We start from the raw sequence: 21397 nt of genomic DNA, 5'->3' as shown, positions 1-21397 counted from the left end.
TTGAATTGTTTTAGTTTGATTCGCATTTTGTTTTCCTTTCCTTCTCGGCGGCTCACAAAACACCTGCAGTCACGCTTCTCAACGTCTCGAGAAAGAGAGAGCCCCCTTATACCCCGCGCACCCCCCTCCCCACACACACACATGCACGCACCTTATTAGGGAGCGATACGGGCTTCAGCACATCACTTCTTCCTATTTTCTCCTTTCCGCGCTTTTTTTTTTCTTTCGTGCTCCACAAGTGTCCACTCTTCTCTTTCTCCGCTTTGTTCCTCTATCGTACCCTTTTCACGGATCTCTTTCAGCTTTTTTTTTTTCGCCTCTTCGTCTGCGCCTTCTTTGCTGACGATGTTCCGCCGCGCCCTTCTCTGTCTCACCACCCCCAGTGATCCCAGTAGGCTGCTCAGCCCTCACCAAGTGCTCGGGGTTGCCCCGGGAACACCATTCGAGGAGGTTCGACAGCGCTTTTACGAGCTCACCAAGAAGTACCATCCAGATGTCGAGCACGGCGATCCCATTAAGTTCCGTGAGATCAATGCCGCTTACCGCTTGCTGCGCGCGGAGTACCGCCAGTCGTCTAGCGGAAGAAGCGCTAGAGACGAGGAGAGAGGCCCATCGTCCTCGGGGTTCCGCCAAGCGAAGAAATCAGAGACCCCGACCGGCGGCGCCTTCTGGGCGGAGCGCAACGAGCGGGTGCGCAAGGCGAATGAGCAGCGGGAGCGGGAGCGCTGGGCCGCCGAGGACCGCGACCGTCGACAGCAGGGCGTAAAGCGTAGTTTTTTTCACGAACTGGTTGCGTTTCTCAAGGGGTCGGAGATTGCCATCTCGATTGGGACGGTGGTGCTCGTTCTGCTTTACAGCGTTGAGCGCTACCACACGATCAACTGCATGCTCACCGAGAAGCGACGTCGGCTGAAGAACATGGATGAGGGTCTGCCCCCTTCGATGCCGCTGGAGGTGGATAAGGCGTTGAGTGAAAAGTACAGTGCACTACCAGACTCTCGAGAGCAACAGATCGATGCACTCCGCATCCGCGAAGAGTCATACTACCGCCGTGCTACGCAACGAAAGTTTGAGGACTTTCGGGAGTTCATGTTTGTCTACGACCCAGAGGCCGTTGCGTCGCGCAAGGTCGTTTCGACACGCTTCAGCCACCAATACATGAGGGAGGCGGAGATCTCAAAGCGGTGCCCGATCTTGCGTGAGTTCAACTCGGAGAGCCGCACGCACCATTACGGTGCTATTGAGAAGGAGCTGGAGCAGGCGATTCGAGAGGCGCCGTGGTCGGCACCGGATGCCGGCTACGCTGGCGCTCTCGTGGCGAAGGGGCTGAGTTGCATCGCGGCCAACAGCCCTAGCACGACCAAGTGGACGTTTATTGAGTACACAGATATGGACAAGGGTTCGACGAAGGCGAAAACCACGTGCCTGGCGGCACTGCGCAACCTGCGTTTTGGGCAGACAGGCATGTGCCAGCGCGTCACCGTCACTGGCAAGTCTGAGCTTCAACCACTGCTGGTGGCCCAACGGGAGAAGGACTTGAAGGAAAGGGTACTACAGAAGCGCTCCCTTCTCACGGGTGGTGAGCTGCCGGTGAAGGACCTTTCAGTGCCGCTTGAATCCATGAAGCTGTGAGGCGCATTCCTCTTTTGCGCCTCACAGCGGATGTGTTCTCGGCTTTCTACACGTGTGCTGCGTGTGGTTGTCTACGCCACGAGACGCGCGCGTGTTCGCCTTCACCTTCACGAGGCCACCCTTCTTTGTCTTTCGTTTTGTTTTGTTTTGCCCAGAGATGAGCGTTTTGCTTGTGTGAAGTGCGAGGGAAGCTCAATGTGAAGACATTGTTGATTCGACGACGACGACGACGGTGTGTGCGGTGTGTGTGTGGTCTGCTGGAGCATTTGCGCTGTTGCTTCGGCCACGTGTTCGAGGCTCCGAAATCCATCTGTTTCTTTTTCCCTTCCGACTTCCCCTACTACCCTTCTCTTCTGCCACCCTGCTCAGTGTAAATTGACGGTAAATGGACCCGCTCTAAAACGAAGAGGAGAGAAAAGGAATGCATCACTGAATTCCTTGCTATTACACGGTGCAGATTGTGCCCGTGCTAGGATGGAAGCCCACTGCGCCCGCCATAGTTCTTGAATCCAGGAGTGATGAGGCATGTTCAGGTCAGAGAGTTGCTCGTTTGTCTCTCTGCCTCTTCTTCAAGCCATGCAGATTTTCGTGAGTGACATTCACGACGTGACTGCCTCTTTTCCCTCTGTTGCCGCCGCCGTACATGTCCCATGGGAATCGATTCTCCCATCCCTGCAACGACGAAAGAAAAACTCGTCTTCTCTTTCTTGTGCGCTGTCGATTTCTGTGGTCGTTTCTGCCATCTTCATATATTTATTTCGTGGCCTATTGGGGGGGGGGGGGCAGAATCGTACGTCATACGTGTGTTACGTACCTGACCTTTTGGCATCCGCTCAGGAATGACACGACTGTCTAGCGTGTGATGTGTGCAAGCACTTTTTCAGTATTGCCGTCACGTGCAGGAGGCTGTGCTTCATCAGAGGAAGCACGGCATATTAGTGCGAGCTTGGGGTGGTCGTGCATGTGTGTGGATGTGGCTGTGGCTGTGTGATGGTTTGTGCCTGCATGATTTAATCTCACTTTTGTTGTTTCTCATCAAGAAAGATCGCTGATTGCCATTTGGCGTACAACGCAAGCCGTAAGCAGTATGACCGCAGAGCACACGAGAAGGCCTGCACCCATCCACAACAAATTGCCAATCCGAAGCGGTGTGTTTTGTGTAGAGAGAGGAGGGCCGGAGAGGCGCGTATGCGGCAGCCAGAGCGAAAGTGGCGTTACCACGCTCTCAATGAAAGTGCTGAAGAGGGGATGGGCTACGTATGCTGCTGGCGGTGAGGGGCACATCTTTAGAGACTTCTGTCACACCAGCTTGGCAATCATAGCAGCAGCTCTGGCTGTACTTTGCATTCAAACGCTAGCCGTAAGAAGTGTGACTAGGTACGTGCATCGTCAACCGTGAGTATTGCAGTGTGAAGGAATGCGCCTTGTAACAAGTGAAGGTGAATGTATTTGCTTGCGACAGATGGTGCTGAGGGATGATCCACGTTTAACACAAATTCGACACTGAGTCGGACAAATACTCATGACGCACCGTGTCCTGACCGTGGAAGCGACCCTCTGTGGTGCCTCTGCTGCCTCTTTCACTGAAAGTGGAACATGCACCACAGAGGGTACACTGACAGCACTCTGAGTGGATGGTGGGGGCAGGCTCACTTTGTGGCAAACATGTGTGTGGTGATAATTCGGCTTCTTTTCCCATAGCGAGGCACATGAGCCGTGATCAACTAGATGATTGCCATCTTGTCTCTCTCTCTCTCTCTCACTCGCTGCTCTTCGTGGTGTACACGTGAGATAAGCGGAAAATTGCGGGGGCTTAAACGCAATTCAATGCCATCGCAATGATTGCAGCTCTCTTGTATGCGCTTGCAGTTTCTCGGGTGCGCTTGCAAGCGCACACCATGTGTCTCGTCTTCAGCTCTTGGCTTGCACCGCTTAAAGGGATGATCCACGTTTAACACAAATTCGACACTGAGTCGGACAAATACTCATGACGCACCGTGTCCTGACCGTGGAAGCGACCCTCTGTGGTGCCTCTGCTGCCTCTTTCACTGAGAGTGGAACATGCACCACAGAGGGTACACTGATTGAGCTGTGCATGCCTCGAGCTGGAAGTCGACTTGGTGGTCTTTTGTTTTTTTTTGAAGTGTGCAAGCAAGCAAGAGGAGTGGGCTCCTCGCACGTCGATATGGCCTTACACGAAGGGTGGTAGGCGGCGATAGAGAGAGAGAGAGGCGCCCATTATTGTGTAGCACGTTGACACTGCTGTGGCTCTCGGGCTTGCGACTTTTCACCTTTGCCGTGCGCCTGATAACGCACAGGTCCTGCCAAAATACGCTCTTGTCGCTTCCCACTGCTGTCACATTTCCCCATCAGCTAGTCACTTCGTGTTGGGTTAGTATGCTTGAGCAAGATATCGCAGCTGCTGGGTCGACGGTGAGGGAGAGGACACCTGATTCGAGTAGAGGAAGGTAGCGTGTGCTCTCTCCTCTGCCGTCGCGTGGCGTGCCATTTGCCTGTGTCTCACCTCTGTGTTGCTCTGTTCACCACGGGTACGTTCTCAGTGAAACTTCTGGTGAGAGGGGGAGGGCCCATTGTCGCGCCAGCTGAGTCATACAATGATTGTACAACCCCGTAAAAGAAAACCCAGCGCAAAGCGTCTTTGTCATCATGAGGCACAGGTGGACTGCTGACTCAGTGGATACTCGACACTTCGGGTGACGCTTCCGCTCCTACTACAGTGCTCACTTCGCAGTGGATGAAGTTTCCACCAAGGGAACCGGTTCACAGCAACGGCAGCAAGGAAGAGCAGCTCTCTACATGGCTTCTTACACTTTCCCTCATTGAGCACAGTACTTCTCATTCTTCTACTACTCTTGTCTTCCTCACCACTGCTCTCACGCGCATTCACACCTTCACCTCCATATGTATATGTTTGTCTACCTTGGCATCCAACAATGACCTCCGAAAAGAAAAACCTCTCTACGGGGGAGCATCATTAACTCCCATTCAGCGGCCTTCTCACTCCCCCTCCCTATCCTTTGTCCCTCTCACGTGTACGGCACTCTCCTGTGGGCACACACCTCTGTTCTTCTTTTTGTTTTCGTTCTGTGCCTTCCTCTGCACACCCACCCACGCCGAGTACCCCGCATCCTCTGTGTCTTCCTGTGCCGCTGCTTTTCCCCTAAGTCTCGCTCTTAGTGTTTCCTTTTTCGTTATCGCCTCCTCTGCCGTGAGTCGCTCCCGTTGCCGTCTCTTCGCAGGCGTTCTTGTTTGTTTGTATTCCTTATTCAAACAGCCAAGAAAGCTGCCTCACACGCACAGGCACGTTGGCAGACACGTACGCCCCTACCCTACGCCTGTACTTCGAGCTGAAGCCAGTGCTCGTACTTCAACATTTTATAGTTGTGAAAAGCGAACACAACACACACACACACACGGCAGAAAAAATGCCATACGTTGCTTCTATTGACCAGGGCACCACCTCCAGCCGGTGCATCATCTTCGATGAAAAGTTTTCCATTCTCTCGGAACACCAGCTTGCCCACGAGCAGATCACACCACAGCCTGGGTGGCTGGAGCACGACCCGGAGGAAATCTACAGGAACTGCTGCCTCTGCCTCGCAGAGGCGGTGAAGAAGCTGCGCGCAAAGGACCCCAAGTTTGACAAGGTGTCAGCCATAGGGATCACAAACCAGCGTGAGACGGGTGTCGCCTGGGACCGCCAGACTGGGAAGCCGCTCTGCAACGCCATCGTGTGGAGTGACGCGCGTACCTATGAGGTGAGCAACCGCATTGCGAAGGATTTTGGTGGCGGCGACCACAACTTCGCCGCCCATATCACTGGTCTGCCGGTCAGCACCTACTTCACTGCCTTCAAGTTCCGCTGGATGCTGGAAAATGTGCCGGCCGTAGCCGCCGCGCGCAAGAGCAACATGCTCCTCCTTGGCACCATCGAGTCATGGCTTCTGTGGAAGCTGAGTGAGGGCAAGGTGTTTGTGACGGATGTGTCGAATGCCAGCCGCACCTTCCTCATGAATCTGAGCACACAGCAGTGGTGCGACGAGCTCTGCGAGAAGCTTGACATTCCGCGCACGGCACTGCCGGCGATTCGCAGCAACAGCGAGCGATACTGCGATGTCACGGCCAACGACTACGGCATCCGTGACGCGCTCGGCGTGCCGACGCCCGTGGCGGGCTGCATTGGTGATCAGCAGAGCGCCTTATTTGGCCACATGGGTTTGCACAAGGGTGATGCCAAGAACACGTATGGAACGGGCTGCTTCATGCTCATGAACGTGGGAACAGAGCCGCAGTTCTCGAAGAATGGTCTGCTCGGCACTATCGCCTACAAACTGGGCACGGAGTCGGCCAAATTTGCCCTGGAGGGCTCCATTGCCGGCGCCGGTGCCACGATGGAGTGGATGCGGTCAAACCTCAACTTCTACAGTCACCCGAGGGAGATCGATAACATCGCCCGCCAAGTAAGCGGCACCGACGGAGTCGTGTTTGTGCCGGCCTTTGGCGGGCTTCTCGCCCCTTACTGGGACCCGACAGCTCGTGGCACCCTTTTGGGCATGACATACAAAACAAACAAGTCTCACATCATCCGCGCCGCCCTCGAGGCCATCTCGATGCAGGTAAACGCAGTGCTGCTCGCTATGAAAGAGGACAGCGGCGTTGAGATCAAGTGCCTGCGCGTTGACGGGGGCCTCACGCGTAGCCGCTTGCTCATGGAGATGCAGGCCGATATACTGGGTGTGGATCTTTACGTGCCGCGTCTCACCGAGACCACCGCCCTTGGCGCCGCCCTTTGCGCTGGTCTGGCCGTCGGCGTGTGGAAGTCTGTCAAGGAGATCCAGAAGACGGCCAAGGAGCAGCTGAGTGGTGAAACGGTGAGTCCGACCATGACCGATAAGCAGGTGCGCAAGGCACGCCTGGAGGCCTGGAACGCTGCCGTGAAGCGGTCGAAGTGGGCGAAGTTATAAGCCAACGAGTCAAGAGCAAGTGCCCGAGGGGCTACTGTTGCCCTACCCCATCTCATCGCCCTCTACCTGTGCCTTCCTTGTGTACTCAATCCAATCGCTATCCTGTGCTGGGAGAAGTGTGAACACAGCGGAGAGAAGACGACACGGGGGAGCGACATGATAGCGCATCAGTAGAGTGAAGTGCATGCGTCATTCTCTTTTTTCTTCTACTGTGTTTGTTTCTTTGTTTGTGATTGGCTACTATTTGTATCGTGATTACTCCCCGCTCGCTGTGCTCTCTGATTTCCCTCCGCTAGCGCCTTGATCGTTTCATGTTCACCCAAGAAAATAAGGAAAGAGAGAGAAAAAGGCCCACAACGCTGCTGGCAACAACAACAACAAAAAAGACATGCGCGGCTCTTTTGCTGTTCTTTGCTACCTATCGATGCTGCCTCCTTTTTCCTTTCCTTTTCTCCTCTCCTTGTACCTCGTGCCCTCCTCCGCCGCTGTTGCCTTCGAATATAGTGTGTGTGTGTGTGTCTGTGTACGACTGTTTGATGTGCGTCACGTAAGCCACAACATGAACAGACCTGCATCTCCACAGAGACGCATAGTCCGGTATACGAGGATGATACACTGTTTCTCACCACAATAGAATCTGTTGTCCTGCTGATTAGCGCAGCGAGGCGGACCACGCGCGTGGTCGAGGGGGATGGGTTTTGTTCTTTTTTCTTGCTCCTCCTTTTGTTTTCTGTGAGCACGTGTCACCGCTCGAAGTTAACGAGAGAGCGCGATGGACGCACAAACATGTAAAGACCCTCTATGACAACGGATAGGCGAGTGCAGCTGGTGGGTGCAGAAACGGTAGTGGTGATGGCGCCATCGGATCCCCTTCCTCACGCTCTCTTCCTTCCCTCTCTCATACCTCTCCCCCCCCCTTCTACAGTACGGCAGTATGTTCTGCCTTTCTTATGTCTAACTCGCCCTTCTTGCTCCTTCAAAGTTTATTTTTCTGTAACTCACCGTGTGCACTTCTTCGCTGACGAGAAAAGCACCAACAGGGGCAGTGTTGGAAGCAAATAAAACACAATGAGTCGTGCGCTGCTCACCGCCACGCTCATCGCGAAAAAAGGAGAAAAAACGAGCTTGTGCGTTCGCTATTCTTGATTGCAATGGATGGTGCTGCTGTTATATACCTTTGACCTCTCCTTTTTTTCTTTCGTCGTCTACATCTTTGGTTCGAACCCTGTGCCCACCTCCGATGCGTTTGTCCCCCCTTCTCTTTTCTCCCTATATTGTTGAAGTGCATAGACGACGCACGCGGATGCACGGAAACGTAAGAAAATCGATTTCCTTTCCTCTCTAGCTTTGCTCCCCACTCCGTGCATGGCCTGTGCGTCGGAATCGGGAGTTACACGTTTGATTTGTGCTAAAGTTCTGTCGAATTCCTGCACTTCTGCTCACCTCTGTGCATGCACCTTTGATACCACCTCCTCCACGCTTCTCTTTATCTTTTCTTCCTCTCAGTCACACTCCCCTCTTGAAGTCAGGGGATGCCTCGGTGTGTGGTATACCAGGGTGTCGCACCCCTCACTCTGTGTGAGGAAGCCAGGCAGCTCCCCCCCCCCAATATTCCTGCCAAGACCGAACCACACCTGGTGGCCACAATGTTAAGCACCTCTGATGAGGGGAGGCCGGTGCACCTCGTCGCTGCTGGTGCTGGCGGTCAGGTCCTGCACGGCGGTGTGTCGGAGCAACCAGCGGCGTTGAATACGCTTGCACTACGCATTTAGTGGGAAGAGTATAAGCGTGAGTTGAACTTATCTCACGCGTCTCCTCCTGCCTACTCGCGTGGGGAGCCTGAGCCACCCCGAGGAGGATGTACCGGGAGGCAACCGGCATGTTGGAGGCGGCTGTGAGGCGACCTTGGAAGAAGGGGAAAGGCGAGGTCTGAGGCAGGGGTCGTGCTCAGGTGGCACTGTCGGTGCATTGTTGTGATGTGGCTCTACAGCTGCTTTGCAAGACGCGATGGGCCCTGTGCCAGGCTAGGGGTAGAGTGGGGTAGACCTTCTGTTGTAAAGCAGAATAGACAAGTTAACTATTTAAATAAGTGTGGTCTCATGGAAAATCTGAGTGGAGGCTTTGGCGCAGTTTATTCGTATCAATGACGTGTTCCTCCTCCCATGGATTCTTTCCTTTGAAGGGTTCAATCGCTCAGCTGTGCAGCTGGGCGTGTGTGTGTGTGTGTACGCTTAATGGTGTTCGTAGGCGGAAGCGAGAGCTGTTTTGACAGACGAAAAGAGGAAACGCGAATTCGTGTTGAAGTGTCTTTCTGTATACTGATTAATGGAGATGTGTAATTCTTTCCTTCTTGGAAGGCAGCCATGCTGGATTGCCCCACGCGTTTGCTTCTCCCGCTGTGTCGGTGTTCGTGTGTGCTCGTTTGGCTTTGTTATTGTTCATTCCCATTTTTTTGTTCTTTAATTTGTGCCTCTCGTTCAGCAGCCGGAGGCGTTTCTTTCCTTCTTGTGTTCTGTCATTCCTCTGACAACAGAGGAAAAAGGAGAAGGGAGAGCACAACAGGAACGCTTCTTGACTTGTCAAATTTTATCCTCCGTCACCGCCTCCTCCCTTCACTTCAACTTTTTCTTTCGGCTCGTGCCTCTTCTCTCCTTCTCTTCTCTCTTGAGAGAGTTTTCTTCCTCACCCCACAGTGATGCTTTGTTCGCATGCGCGACAGAGAGTGTAATAATTCGCACAGAAGAGGAGAGGGGCATATGTGCGCATGCGTGTGGTGTGCTGGCGAAGTAATAATACCATATTTAATACAGCGAGAGGCCCACATACAGAGCCTGTGGGCAAGGGAGAGGTTGAGGATGGGGTGCAGTGTGACCAGACTCGAGGAAGTCGCACCATTTTTCACCGGTGAAATAGAGATGAGACAAAAAAACCCCGAGGTGAGTGATGCAGGCGAAATGGTGGGAAGGAGAAGACTTCGGTCAAACCACAGGGCGCATGCGCATGTCTCTGATTCTCGCCAGCCATTGTGAGTGGGAATTTTCTTTACCTTCGACAGGACAAGAAAAGACGGACTGTCGCTAAGGCGACGGAAGGGCCATGGTTGTGCGAGTGGAAGTTGCTTTCCAACGTGACCAGACCACGCCCCGATGAGTGCGCCGTGATCTGGCGTTGATGTTACTTGAACTCTGCTCAACACAGTAATGCACCTCACGATGTTACAGATTTTGCTCGTATTGTTTCCCCCTACCGCTGTCGTTGCCTCACCTTTATTTATTGATATCTCCCTCTTTGCATTGGTGTTTTCATGCATGTGTGTGTGTGTGCGTGTGTGTGCTGGTTCTCGCTTTGCCCACACCGCAGAGGCGACGAACCGAGGAGAGCAGTCATGCTTACCGAAGAGGAAAACACCAACAACAAAAAGCAGAAGGCCTTAATCAGCCCATTCACTTCAGTCGCCTGCGCGTCGTTTCGCCTACAGTGACCATATCGGAAAACGAAGGATATACTGAGCTTTGAGAAGGAGCAATCACAGCAAACAATGCCATCGACGAAAGCGCTTACATTTTCCTCTCTCCACCATGCTTCTCCCCATCCTCCCCTAACCGCTCCCCGATACCGACCACCAAAACAAGCTACGCACGCGTGAGCGTGCGCTAAGAAGGCTTCCTGTTCTTCTTACCTGTCTAATACATCACTCATCCCTCGTGAGCTACCGCTGCTCTTCTGTTGTGACCCTTTTCCCACCCCCAACGTACGAGGACATCGCCTTAATTTTTTGGTCTTGCCAAGGAGAGAAAAAGGTCCACGTCTTGACACGCCGCGAAGGGTTGTGCCTGCGTGCGCTCTGTGATCTCAGCACTTCTCAGAGACGGAGGCAAGGCCATCTTAATCGCTCCTGTGGACATGGCATACGAGAGGCACTGTCAACTGTCTATCTGAGGGAGCAAGAAGGATACGACTCCAACTACAGCAGGTGAGTAGGCGCAAGTTGCTGACACGATATCTCGGCGCATTATCGGTGGAATAATGCACTTTCCCGCCGGAGAGACCGTCGTTGAGCCACCGACGCAGCGGCAACGTTTAGAGGACGAGTCTGTGGAGGAGAAGTCACTGAAAGAGCGTCTGCGCAACTCGTGGCCGCAATTTAACCTTAGCAATGACGGTGGCAAAGACCCGTCAGTGTCGGCAAGCGCGCTGTGGTCGATGCTGTTTGATCACGATCGCGCACACGAGCATTGCCATACAGAGCGCTGGACGGTGCGCAGTCGCTTTGGGGCCCAAAACCGCTTTGCTCTCTGCGCCACCTTCCACTCCATGGCCGTCGTCAGTGATGTCGACCCGCCAAAGGAAGACTCTCTGCTGACCCACGCACGCGTGGTGAACTGGTCCATCACGGACCACGAGACCAAAAAGTATTACCGTTTCTGCGCCTCAGGCGACCGTGCACCGGCACTCTTCTCGATGCTCATCGCCAAGAAGACAATACGAAATAAGCCTGTTATGCTTCAGGCGGTGCTGGAGCAGTTTAGTAGGGAGCATTTGGTGCTGCCGGACCAGCTGCTGGACGAAGGTGCTTCGACACGGCTGACGGAGCTCGATGTCCAATACGGAAAGAATACTCTAAAGTCGACCGTGTCCGCGGCGGGTCGCGCACCTCAGCTGCGCATCCCGAAGTACAGCCTCCACCTCGAAGGCGTAAGCAACGAGCATGAGGAAAATGACTTGTCGCGTGAGGTGCGCGCCGTTGTTGATCTGACGTTCATGCCTCGTAGTGTTCCGCCAGCACTCGATGGCATACATGGCGTTGTCTCCACCGGCAACTGGGAGGACGACGAGTTCTCGTACTGCCTTCACCACACTCGGCTGCTCAGTGGCTCGCTGCGAGTGACACGCGCGTCAGACAATCTCGAACTGGCACGCGACTTGGAGGTAACTCGTGGTAGTGTTTGGATGGAACACAGCTTCGGTGGGGTGGTGCCGCGCAGCATGGAAGAGGCGCGCATCGTGCAAGCCCTTCGCAACCGCCGCATTGCCGAGGAGACGGAGCACACGTTGCACGACCACTGCCTCATTCGCCTATACGACGAGGAGGCCCAATGCGTTAGCATTACCCGTTTCATGACAGCGGAGACGGGCACCGTCACGAAATGCTACGCCACCGTGCACTCTGCGGTGAGCAAGGAGGCTATCCAGCACACGAGTGGCGTCACCATGATCGATGAGACAGACGAATCCTACATGAGCAGTGAAACCGGCGTCGTGTACCCGACGCGGTGGCGCGTCGAGTGCCCAACGCACGATGGTTGCCGCATTGAGCTACGCCTGGTGGCAACACTGGCGAATCAAGAGATGATCACGTGGCTTGCGCAGCCCAGCGTGTGGGAGGGTGCCGTGAAAGTGAGAGGCAACGTAATCAAAGCCGACGGCAGCGTCACAGAGGTGAGCGGGGACGGCTTCGTGACGAGCCGCGGTCGCGGCAAGCTACAGGAAAGCAATCTCTTTGCCATGCTGCACAGCATCGGGTCTAACGCGATGAAACGGGCAGAGGTGGCAGCCATGGAGTCGTGGGAGGCGATCGCCGACGGTCCTGGCGTAGTCGCGTTGAGTGGGCTCAAAGAAGCCCTCAAGACGCAGCAGTTCGCGTTGACCCCCTCTCAACAGGTGTTGCTGGCGGCGCTCTTCGGCACGTACGGCTTCATCTTTCATCATCCTCAGGAGGTGGAGCAGGTGAAGAGAGCGTTGCAGTGGTGTTACAACCGATGGATGACCTTTTACGGTGCTAGCGCCATCAACTACCGGACTCTAACGCTTCGCGCGTTCATGATGCAAGAGCTGTGTGATGTGACTCACGCAAAGTGCGCCACCTGGATCCAGAAGCAGGCGCAGGCCTTGGATATTGCGGTGCCGGTGCCCTATCTGGTCAACTCCGACGTAGCTGACAGCTGCGTCTTCGCGCATCCGGCACGTAGTCTACTGCTGCAACCGCCGTCCACATTGGAGGTGGCGCAGATTAAGGCACTCATGACTGGCACCTGGATCATGGACCCGGAGGAAACGGAGGGTAGTATGAACGCCGTGTTGCTTGAGCAGGGCGTTAATGTTTTGCTCCGCAGCGTGAGAAACAACACGGTGCCGACATGGGTCGTTCACGTGAATCACGAGAGCAAGAAGATCGTGATTGATGAAGCGACCATGCTAGAGCGCCGCCACTTCATCATCGCGCTCGACGGAACGGAGTGGACGTGGGAGAGCATCTCGCGCGGCTGTGTGAGGTCTCGTTCGTGCATCTTGTCGGGCGGGCGAGAGCTGTACGTGGAAACGGAGGTGCGAGAGGGAATTGAGCGTGTCTGGTACCAGTTTCAGGATGGCGACCAGACGATGGTGCAAAATATCTTTTACTTTACCAATCGGACGACGTCGAAGCCTGTGGCTTCCTGCAAGCGACACTTTAAGATACAGCTCTCTCTTGCGTCCCCAACATCGGCTAAGGCGTAGAACTCTGTGTGTATGTGTGTGTATGTTGGCGGGGGGGGGAGGAGGAGAGCAAAGCCATAGAGCGGCCTAGGCAATAGCACACCTCTGTAGGTGATGCGTCACCGTCATTGTGGAAGTTCGAGTATCGTCTCAGCGTCTTTTTGTATGTTTCGGAACACGGTGCGCAGTGCTGCACCACTTGGAGAACGGACTGCTCTAAGGAGGCCTTGGAGAACGTTGATGATGCGTCCTCGCTGGGGGTTATTGTTTCCTTGTAGTTGCGCAGCTTTGTGCGAGAGGAGGAGGGGTCGAGCAGCAAGGCTCTTCTCTCTCCTTATTGGGTAATAGTGTGGGCATTGCTGCATGTTCTGTGACGGTAGATGTGTCTTGTTACGGTACCCATGATGACTCGCCGAAGAGCGTTCAGGAACACTGGCGACGCCTCCCTCCCCTTTCGCCAAAGGGAATGAGCAAACCGCGCAGAAGGCGCAGCCTTGCCAACGCGATGGTGCGAAAAGAGAGCGGAAAGCAACGTATAAATTATCAAAAACTGAAGGCACCACAAGCATGTACACGACAAGAGTGACCTTGCGCAGACTAGCTAAGCCACACATGTGAAGAGATACGCAGGTGTGTGCGCCCCACTGACAGTCTGCCTCTCTCTCCTACTTGACGACACGAGCCTACTCCTTTGATCATGAAAGGACTCGTTGGCTCTTGTGGCGCATAGACGCAACACACCCGATGTGTAGGCAGACACACAGACACTCCTCTGCGGACAACCTTCTTCTATCTTCTCTGAAAAATCCCTCTCCCTCTCTGTCTTTACATCCGCTTCTTTGCATTGTTCTCGCTGTTGGACTGCTGTGCCTCTTTCTTGAGCATGTCACTGTGAGCTCTTTTTCGTAGTTTCTCTTATTGAGTCTTGCTTCTCTCCGCCTGCTCTCTATATCGTACACGCCGCACACGTGCACGCACGACAGTTTCCCACCCCGCTCGACCACCAATATCCATCTCCTAACGTACAGACACTCTCGCTGGTACGCCCAGCTTCGGACCCGACGGTCTTACACACAAGTTGCCACTCACTGGTTTGTGTAGCTGCTATTTTGCCGTCACCGGCTGACTTTCTATCTGAAGGAAGAGAGAGAAGGGAGTTGCTGTGCAAACCCGCGATCGCATTGCCATCTGTCCAGTGCGCCCTAAGATCCTTCAGCACGACCTGCACACAAATTCCACACACCTTCCTCTTCTCTACGTGCCTTGCTCTTTACCTCACTGTCTCTGGAGAGGCTTCCCGGGGTGGCTCTTCAGCGGTTGCTGTATCGGTGCACTTTGTGTTTTTCCCTCTTTCTCTATCTGCGCTCTCTTTTTGTTCATTATTTTCTCTTTTGCGTGTGTGTGTGTATTGTTTACTTCGCGCACAGCTACTCAGCCTTTTTCCTCGTGTTCTTCTCGCAAGTGGGACCAGCTCTAAAGTCACGGTGCGTTGACGACAGTGCAGGGAAAGCGAAGAAAAAAATCACACAAACTACATACGCGCTACTCTCGAACACACGTGTTGTTGTTTACGCGTGCGAGTGCCACTCTTTTCCCCTTTTCCCATCTCCCTCTCGCCTGTGTCAAGTGCACAGCAACGGACACGTGTCCCCTGCGTTTCCTTTCACTTATACACTCACGCAGAGCTTTAAGTTACCCCAACTCAGAACGCCGCCCTCCTCCAACGAAAAAAAAATGGAGCCTGAGAGCGGAACGTCGATCAACCAGAAGTATCTGGACCAACAGAGCCGCACCATCGGCACCTATGGCCTCGAGACCATGGCAAAGCTAATCTCCTTCAAGGTGATTATTGTGGGGTGCGGTGGCGTTGGGATCGAGATCGCGAAGAACCTAGCACTTGCTGGCATTCACACTATCCGCTTCTATGACCCTCGCATGCCGACGGTGCAGGACATGGGTGTGAATTTTGCCGTCACACCGCAGTCCATGGCATCAGGCAAGACGATGGCGGAGCTGTCTGCTGCTTATATTTCTGAGCTGAACCCCAACACGCGCGTGCGAGTACTGACAGAGTTGGCAGAGGCCACCGTCGCAGACAACGTCGCTCTCATCTTCACAGCCGCGGCGCCAGATCTCAGCCTCACGACGCTGAAGAAATGGAACACTTTCTGCCACAATCACGTGCCGACCATCTCATTTGTGCTGGCGCTTCAGATGGGCACAATGGGGTCCGTGTTTGCCGACCACGGTCCTTACTTCGTTGTCAGGGACGCCGACGGGCGGCCCATGCTACAGAAGCTCATCACGGAAGTGGCGACGCTTCGTGACAAGACAGGTGAGTTGTATACACGCATCCGCTACGAGACGCCCGAAGGGCAGACGCCTGGCGCCTTACGCGACTATACACAGATAAAGCTGAGCGAAGTACAGGGGCTTCTCCAACCAGACGGCACCTCTGTGAATGGTCAGGTATACGACGCCATCGTCTGCCCCTCGGACCCACGGGATACTGTACGCGTGTATCCGGCGTTTGAGACGCAGGGGTACAGCCCATATCAGACAGGCGGGTTTCTTCATGAGTTGAAAGAGGTAACGACACTTGCCTTCCGCCCCCTAAGTGAAGCGCTGCCGGCGCCAGGGGCCTTCATCCCAGTGAGCCCGATGATGGACAACTCCGAAGAGTCGCTGACCCATCTGACGTTGCATGCGCTGCTTCAGTACGCCGACTCGCATGGGGGGCAGCTGCCTGAGCTTCACAACGCAGCGCAGGCCGCTGCGGTAGTTGAGCTGGCGAAGAAGATCCTGGAGGACAATAAGGCGATGCCCGTGCCACCGGAGCAGCGTGTCACTGGCAAACCCAGCAAGGCGGAGTTCCCCTACAAGTTGCCGCCGCCGCCAGTGCCGGTGCCGATGGTGCTCGACAACCTAGATGAAAGGGCCGTCTTGGCAGATGCTCTGCTCGCCCGCGCTGAGCTGCAACCCCTTGCCTCCTTCTTTGGTGCTGTCGTAGCCCAGGAGATTGTGAAGATTACCGGCAAATATTCCCCCATCCACCAGTGGTTCCACCTCTCTTGTGCAGCTGTGCAGCCCCAATGTCCTAACTACAGCAGCGACGAGTTCCGTCCGATGAACTCGCGGTACGATCACATCATCTCCATCTTTGGCAAAGACTTCCAGCAACGGCTCGGGAACCTGCGTCTCTTCATGGTCGGGTGCGGCGCACTCGGCTGCGAGAACATCAAGAACTTCGCGCTCTGCGGCATCACCTGCGGCCCCAACGGCTCTCTCATCGTGACCGACAACGACCGCATCGAGGTGTCAAACCTCAGTCGGCAGTTTCTCTTCCGCGAGGAAAACGTCGGGCAGTCCAAATCGGCGGCTGCGGCCGCCCGTATGCGGCAGATGAACCCTGAGGTCAAGGTGGACGCTCGCCAGGACTTCATTGGTCTGACCACTGAGCACCTCTACCCCGACCCATTCTGGCAGTCGCTGAACGTTGTGGTCAACGCGCTGGACAACATAGAAGCCCGTCTCTATGTCGACCAGCAGTGCGTTCGCTTCCAGAAGGTACTCCTTGAGGCGGGCACCATGGGTACCGGCGGCAACGTTGATATTATCGTACCAGGCAGGACGACGTCGTACGCCGACGGCGGCGCGCCAGATCAAACGGGCGGCATACCTATGTGCACACTGCGCAATTTCCCGTACATCTACGACCACTGCATAGAGTGGGCCCGGGCGCAGTTTGATGACATGTTCGTGTCGCCAATGCAGACGGCGCAGCAGATCATCGAGGACCCTGCCGCCTTCACCCAGCGCATCTACCACGAGGTGGCTAGTGGCTCGAGCGCTGGGGAGCGGCGTAGCCTTATTGAGAAGAACATGGGCCCGCTCAAACTGCTGAAGCGAACGCTGACAATTCTTGCCGATGGCCCGACGATGGACAAGTGCGCCGCGCTTGGCTGGGAACAGCTCTTCAAGATGTTCCGCGACCGAATTCTCGACCTTCAGGCGGCCTTCCCGCGCGGCGCCAAGAGGAAGAACGGCGAGGATTTCTGGAGTGGTCATCGCAAGTATCCATCGGCGCTCGAAACGTCGACCGCTGGGATTTCGAAGAATCTAGACGCAAAGAACTTCCTGGTGGCGACTATCAACCTGTACGCGTGCATGTTTGGAGTGCACCCGCCGAAGCACGAGGCGCGCTTCAACTATGAGAAGAGCCGCTGGATGCAGGAGTACCGTACGGACGAGTGGATTCAGGCAGAGGTGAGCAAGCTGACGATACCAGCGTACGTGGCAGGCTCCGTCGACAACCTCGACGACGACTTGGCCGCCGATGTGCAGGAGGGCAAACAAACGTCTACGGAGGAGGCCGAGGCCGAGCTGCACGGGTTACTGGCGGACGTTGCCGCCCTGGCGTCCAAGTGCAAAGGCAGCAAGGCGGCCGCGCTGGAGTTCGAGAAGGACGACGACGATAATTTCCAAATTGACTTTGTAGCTGCAGCCAGCAACCTCCGCGCTGAGAACTACGGAATCCCAACGCAGGATCGGATGAAAGTGAAGCTTGTTGCTGGGAAGATTATCCCTGCCATCGCGACCACAACTTCCGCCGTGACGGGCTTGGGGCTCATTGAGCTCTTTAAGGTCTTGCAGGAGAAGGACGTCTCAGTGCTGCGCAACGGTATGCTAGACGTGGGCACAAACAACTACGTTCTCTTTGAACGCGACCTGCCCATCAAGAACCTCACCAAGGTGGTGGCCACCTACATCCCAGAGCAGGATTACACGTACAAGAAGAAGATCATTCGCGTGCCGGAGGGGTTCACCAAGTATGATATGATTCGCATCCCTATCACAGCGGCGACCACGGTAAAGGAGTTTGCAACGAAGTTTGAAGCTGCGCTGAATAAGACCCTTCCTGATGGTATTGACTACGCGTACGAGGTGGACGGGATCGGTGTTGGCAAGGGTATGCTGTGGAACGGCCGCCCCAGCCACCCAAAGACGAACGAGTCTCTCATGAAGGTGATTGAGGAGCAGAAGGTGATTGAGGCAGGCGGCACGCTACCAGCACCATTTTGGCAGAGCCGCGTACAGTTCTGTGACCTATCCGTGACAGTTTCCGTCGACGACGGCGATGACACTGTGGACGAGGTGGACGTAGAGACGGCCACTGTGTGTCTTGAAATTCAACAGTAGCGGAATGCAGGGTGACTGTCTGCGCGACCTTGGCCTAGAGGGAGGAGGAAGTATGCTTGGCACACTGGGGTAGGGTTTGTATGGATTCTCACTTGGTCCACCGTTCCATAATAATCGAATCGTGACTGCTGAGTCTTCTCTAGTGGGTCCCCTTTCTCGCGGGCGTACGTTCTGGGGAAGGACTCCAAGCACTTTCGCAGATTGCCAACGCAAGGCACGTGGCACTCGCATTGCCTTATCGTGTGAGGGTAGGGGGCGAATGCGGGTTTGTGCAGTAGTGTGCCCTCCGCCTCTGTTCCTGCTTCCCTGTCGTCATTCTCGCATCAGCGGGGAGTGGCTTTCTGCACAGGGACGTGTGCGTGCGTTTTTCTTGGGGAGGGCGTTCGTGTTCCTGTACGTCATGGCACCCCTCATGGTCCTCGCCACCCCTCCTCGTGCGTGGTGTCAGACTCTAGCGCCTCACACTGCGGGATGTGGGGAAGCCAAGAACCCGCCGCCGTGTGTCCTCGGGTAGGACTCTGTGGATTGCTTGGTGTCGGAGGGTCGAGTCCTGGTTAGTGCTGTGCCGACGACGCGCTTGGTTATACTCCCGATTGCACCAGCTCACTACGAGTTGTGTCGAGAGTTCATCCAACGCCCGCACCCACCTGCGGCTTCTCCGCCTATGCTGCGCTCCTGCGAGGCCGGGCGTAACGTTTCGCCCCTCGCCCTGTTCGCTATGCCAGGGCATTGCAGGGAGGGAGGGGGGGGACTGAAGAACGCAACACGATGCTGCTCGACCCGGTTCCTTGACATAGCCGTGGCAGAGCAGAGGTATAGGCGAGGTATGGCTGTGTGCGTGTGATTGTTGACATGCTCGTGGCAGAAAGGCAACTATAAGAAAAATGAGAAACCCAAGCGTTCATCAAAGCATCGCACACGTGTATCTACTCGGGACGCAGCTGTGCCGATTCACCTTGCAAAATGACTCGTCGTCGTGTGATGGTAGAAAAACAGCCACGGCGACGACTCCATTCCCCCGTACTGCCGTAGGACGAAAAACAAGACACTGACGCAAAACACAATGGGACGACTAAAGTGCTTGTGGTGTCTCAGAGGATGGATGCGCTGAAATGCTGCTCTCCGCTCGCTGGAGTGAAACAAAGAAGCGGTGGTGCCTCTTGAGAGACACGGCGTGCGTCGCTTCTGGTTCGATAACGTTCCGTCGAGGGACGATGCGCACCTGTTCTTTCCGTTCTGAATGTCGACGCCTCTGCCGCTTGATCCAGTCTCGTCTTGTGAGAAGGCAGCCGCTCGTTTACAGCGCGTGACGCTGCTGAGCTACTCATTCCCTCTTTAGTTGGACTCAACGTTTCTTTCTTTGTGCGCCATATGCCCTCTCCTCATCTTGACATCCCTCCCCCATACACACAAACATAGGCACACACCCGCGCCTGGTAGTGTTTGTTCGTTTCATGAAGAGCATACGGCGACCTCTGCTTGACGGAGGCTGTCTCTTTTCCCCGTGTGCTGATGTGTTTTCGCTTTTCGGCGCGAGCAGCACTAGCTCGCAGAGCTCAGCGCGCGCATATGCCACTCCTGTATGCATGACTGCCTGCAGTGCTCGCGTGTGAAACTGCCGTTCTTATTTGCCCTTGCCAGAGCACAAAGGACAAGGCCGCCGGCAACGGTCCTTGGCCATGTTTCGCAGACAAAGCTGTGAACGCAGTGTACTGAAGTCCTCAAGGTTGTGTGACGCTCACAAGACAATACGCCAGTATCTGCGAGGCCTCCACGTCGTTTGGAGGAAGTATTCCTCTTCGTATCCCCGCTGTTGGGGTGTGGAACAGCAAGTCGCCCGTTGCTTTGGTGTATTTCGATCTGAGCATGACCCAAGAAGCGGGTGGCATGATGAACGACTCGCCCCGCTGCCTGTAAGTAGGAAACTGCAGGCGGCGTCCTCCGGTTAGGTGGAGTCGCCACAAATCGCGAATCGACCGCCAATCGTCGCACGCTGCCATGACCTCCTTGTCGGCGACGGCACACTGACGCGACTCCTGCTCTCTCACTGCTGGGTGTCGCGTCTCTCCCCAGAATCCGGTGTGTTTGACTTCGACAACGACATTGCGTACTGCGAGCAGGGACGTCCACGGTCGCGGTTGCTTTGCGGATGTGAGCTTTGTTCGAAGTGTTTGACATTATTCCTTTGCACCACCCACGTAGCCACGGGCGTTTGTGTGTCACTACTGCTGTGTCGTACGCTGCACGCTGCACCCCTCCCTCTCTCCTACTATGCGTGTTTCTCTGGCAACGAGGCGGTTTAGACGGTCGCATCAACACGCTTTTTGTCTCTCACTGATGCGCGAATACATTTTTACACCCCCCCCTCCCACTCTTATTCTATCGGTGCCGTAGCATTTGTCTGACACCTGTCCACCTCATTACCCTGTGCTTTGTCAAGTGGAGCGTGTATGCGTCGATGGACACACTCGATGTATGGCCGGCGCTACTTGCCTGTTTGAATCTCCTCACTTTCAATTGCCCTGCTCTTTGTTATTATTATTCTCCCGCTTCGGCCTGGTTGTCTTGGCTTCTTCCTCGGCGTCTTAGCTTTTGTTAGTTTCTCATTTCATGGGCTGCTCGTCCTGCTGTGCCGTTGTGCATGTACCTTGAATCCACCCTCTTGTTCGCCTCTGTAAGGACGTTGTGAGGACGCCGTTGCAGCGTCCTTTTCCGCGCTTCACCGTCTTTCTCTTTGCGTGCGTGTGCCGCCTGTGTCGTGCCCTGACTCTCTCCCTGTGCACGTGTTGCCCTTCGTTCTTCCCCACACGCCTGCCGTTCTCTCGCGTCACCCTCGTGTCGACTGCCCGCGTGTACGGCGGCAGCAGGAAGCCGCCCCCCCGTTCGCAGCTGTACGTGTGTTTTGCGCTCTCCTGCCGTGTATTTATTTGCTTATTCTTTGCCCGTCCCGACCTTCTCCCTTCGTTTAGTCTCTTTTTAGTTTGTCACTGACAGCTGAGATGCCTTTTCATTGGCAACGCTGAACACAAGACCAAAGCACAGTGAAGACTGTGCGGGGCCCAAAGAGCACCGTGCACGGCGGAGCATGTCTTCGCATTGGCTGTTTT

General features: G+C 55.1%; 4 protein-coding genes and 1 non-coding gene across 5 annotated transcripts; all 5 read left to right on the top strand.

Moving 5' to 3' along the window:
- Positions 1-345: 345 nt before the first annotated feature.
- LBRM_34_3000 (conserved hypothetical protein) lies at positions 346-1632 on the top strand (the record flags this gene model as incomplete). The annotated part of the gene is made up of 1 exon (XM_001568356.1): positions 346-1632. The coding sequence occupies one exon, from the start codon at positions 346-348 to the stop codon at positions 1630-1632; it is 1287 nt and encodes a 428-aa protein (XP_001568406.1).
- Positions 1633-2667: 1035 nt separating this feature from the next.
- Positions 2668-2726, top strand: LBRM_34_snoRNA1. Its single transcript, XR_001182263.1, has one exon. It is a non-coding gene (small nucleolar RNA).
- A 2352-nt stretch (positions 2727-5078) lies between these two features.
- On the top strand, positions 5079-6617 carry LBRM_34_2990 (putative glycerol kinase, glycosomal; the record flags this gene model as incomplete). The annotated part of the gene is made up of 1 exon (XM_001568355.1): positions 5079-6617. One exon carries the CDS (start codon positions 5079-5081, stop codon positions 6615-6617), a length of 1539 nt encoding a protein of 512 aa, XP_001568405.1.
- Positions 6618-10643: 4026 nt separating this feature from the next.
- Positions 10644-13112, top strand: LBRM_34_2980 (conserved hypothetical protein; the record flags this gene model as incomplete). The annotated part of the gene is made up of 1 exon (XM_001568354.1): positions 10644-13112. One exon carries the CDS (start codon positions 10644-10646, stop codon positions 13110-13112), a length of 2469 nt encoding a protein of 822 aa, XP_001568404.1.
- Positions 13113-14825: 1713 nt separating this feature from the next.
- LBRM_34_2970 (putative ubiquitin-activating enzyme e1) lies at positions 14826-18290 on the top strand (the record flags this gene model as incomplete). The annotated part of the gene is made up of 1 exon (XM_001568353.1): positions 14826-18290. One exon carries the CDS (start codon positions 14826-14828, stop codon positions 18288-18290), a length of 3465 nt encoding a protein of 1154 aa, XP_001568403.1.
- Between the last annotated feature and the right edge of the window lie 3107 nt (positions 18291-21397).

This window comes from Leishmania braziliensis, chromosome 35 (assembly GCF_000002845.2).
Source record: "Leishmania braziliensis MHOM/BR/75/M2904 complete genome, chromosome 35".
NCBI lineage: Eukaryota > Euglenozoa > Kinetoplastea > Trypanosomatida > Trypanosomatidae > Leishmania > Leishmania braziliensis.
This window is presented reverse-complemented; position numbering and strand designations above follow the sequence as displayed.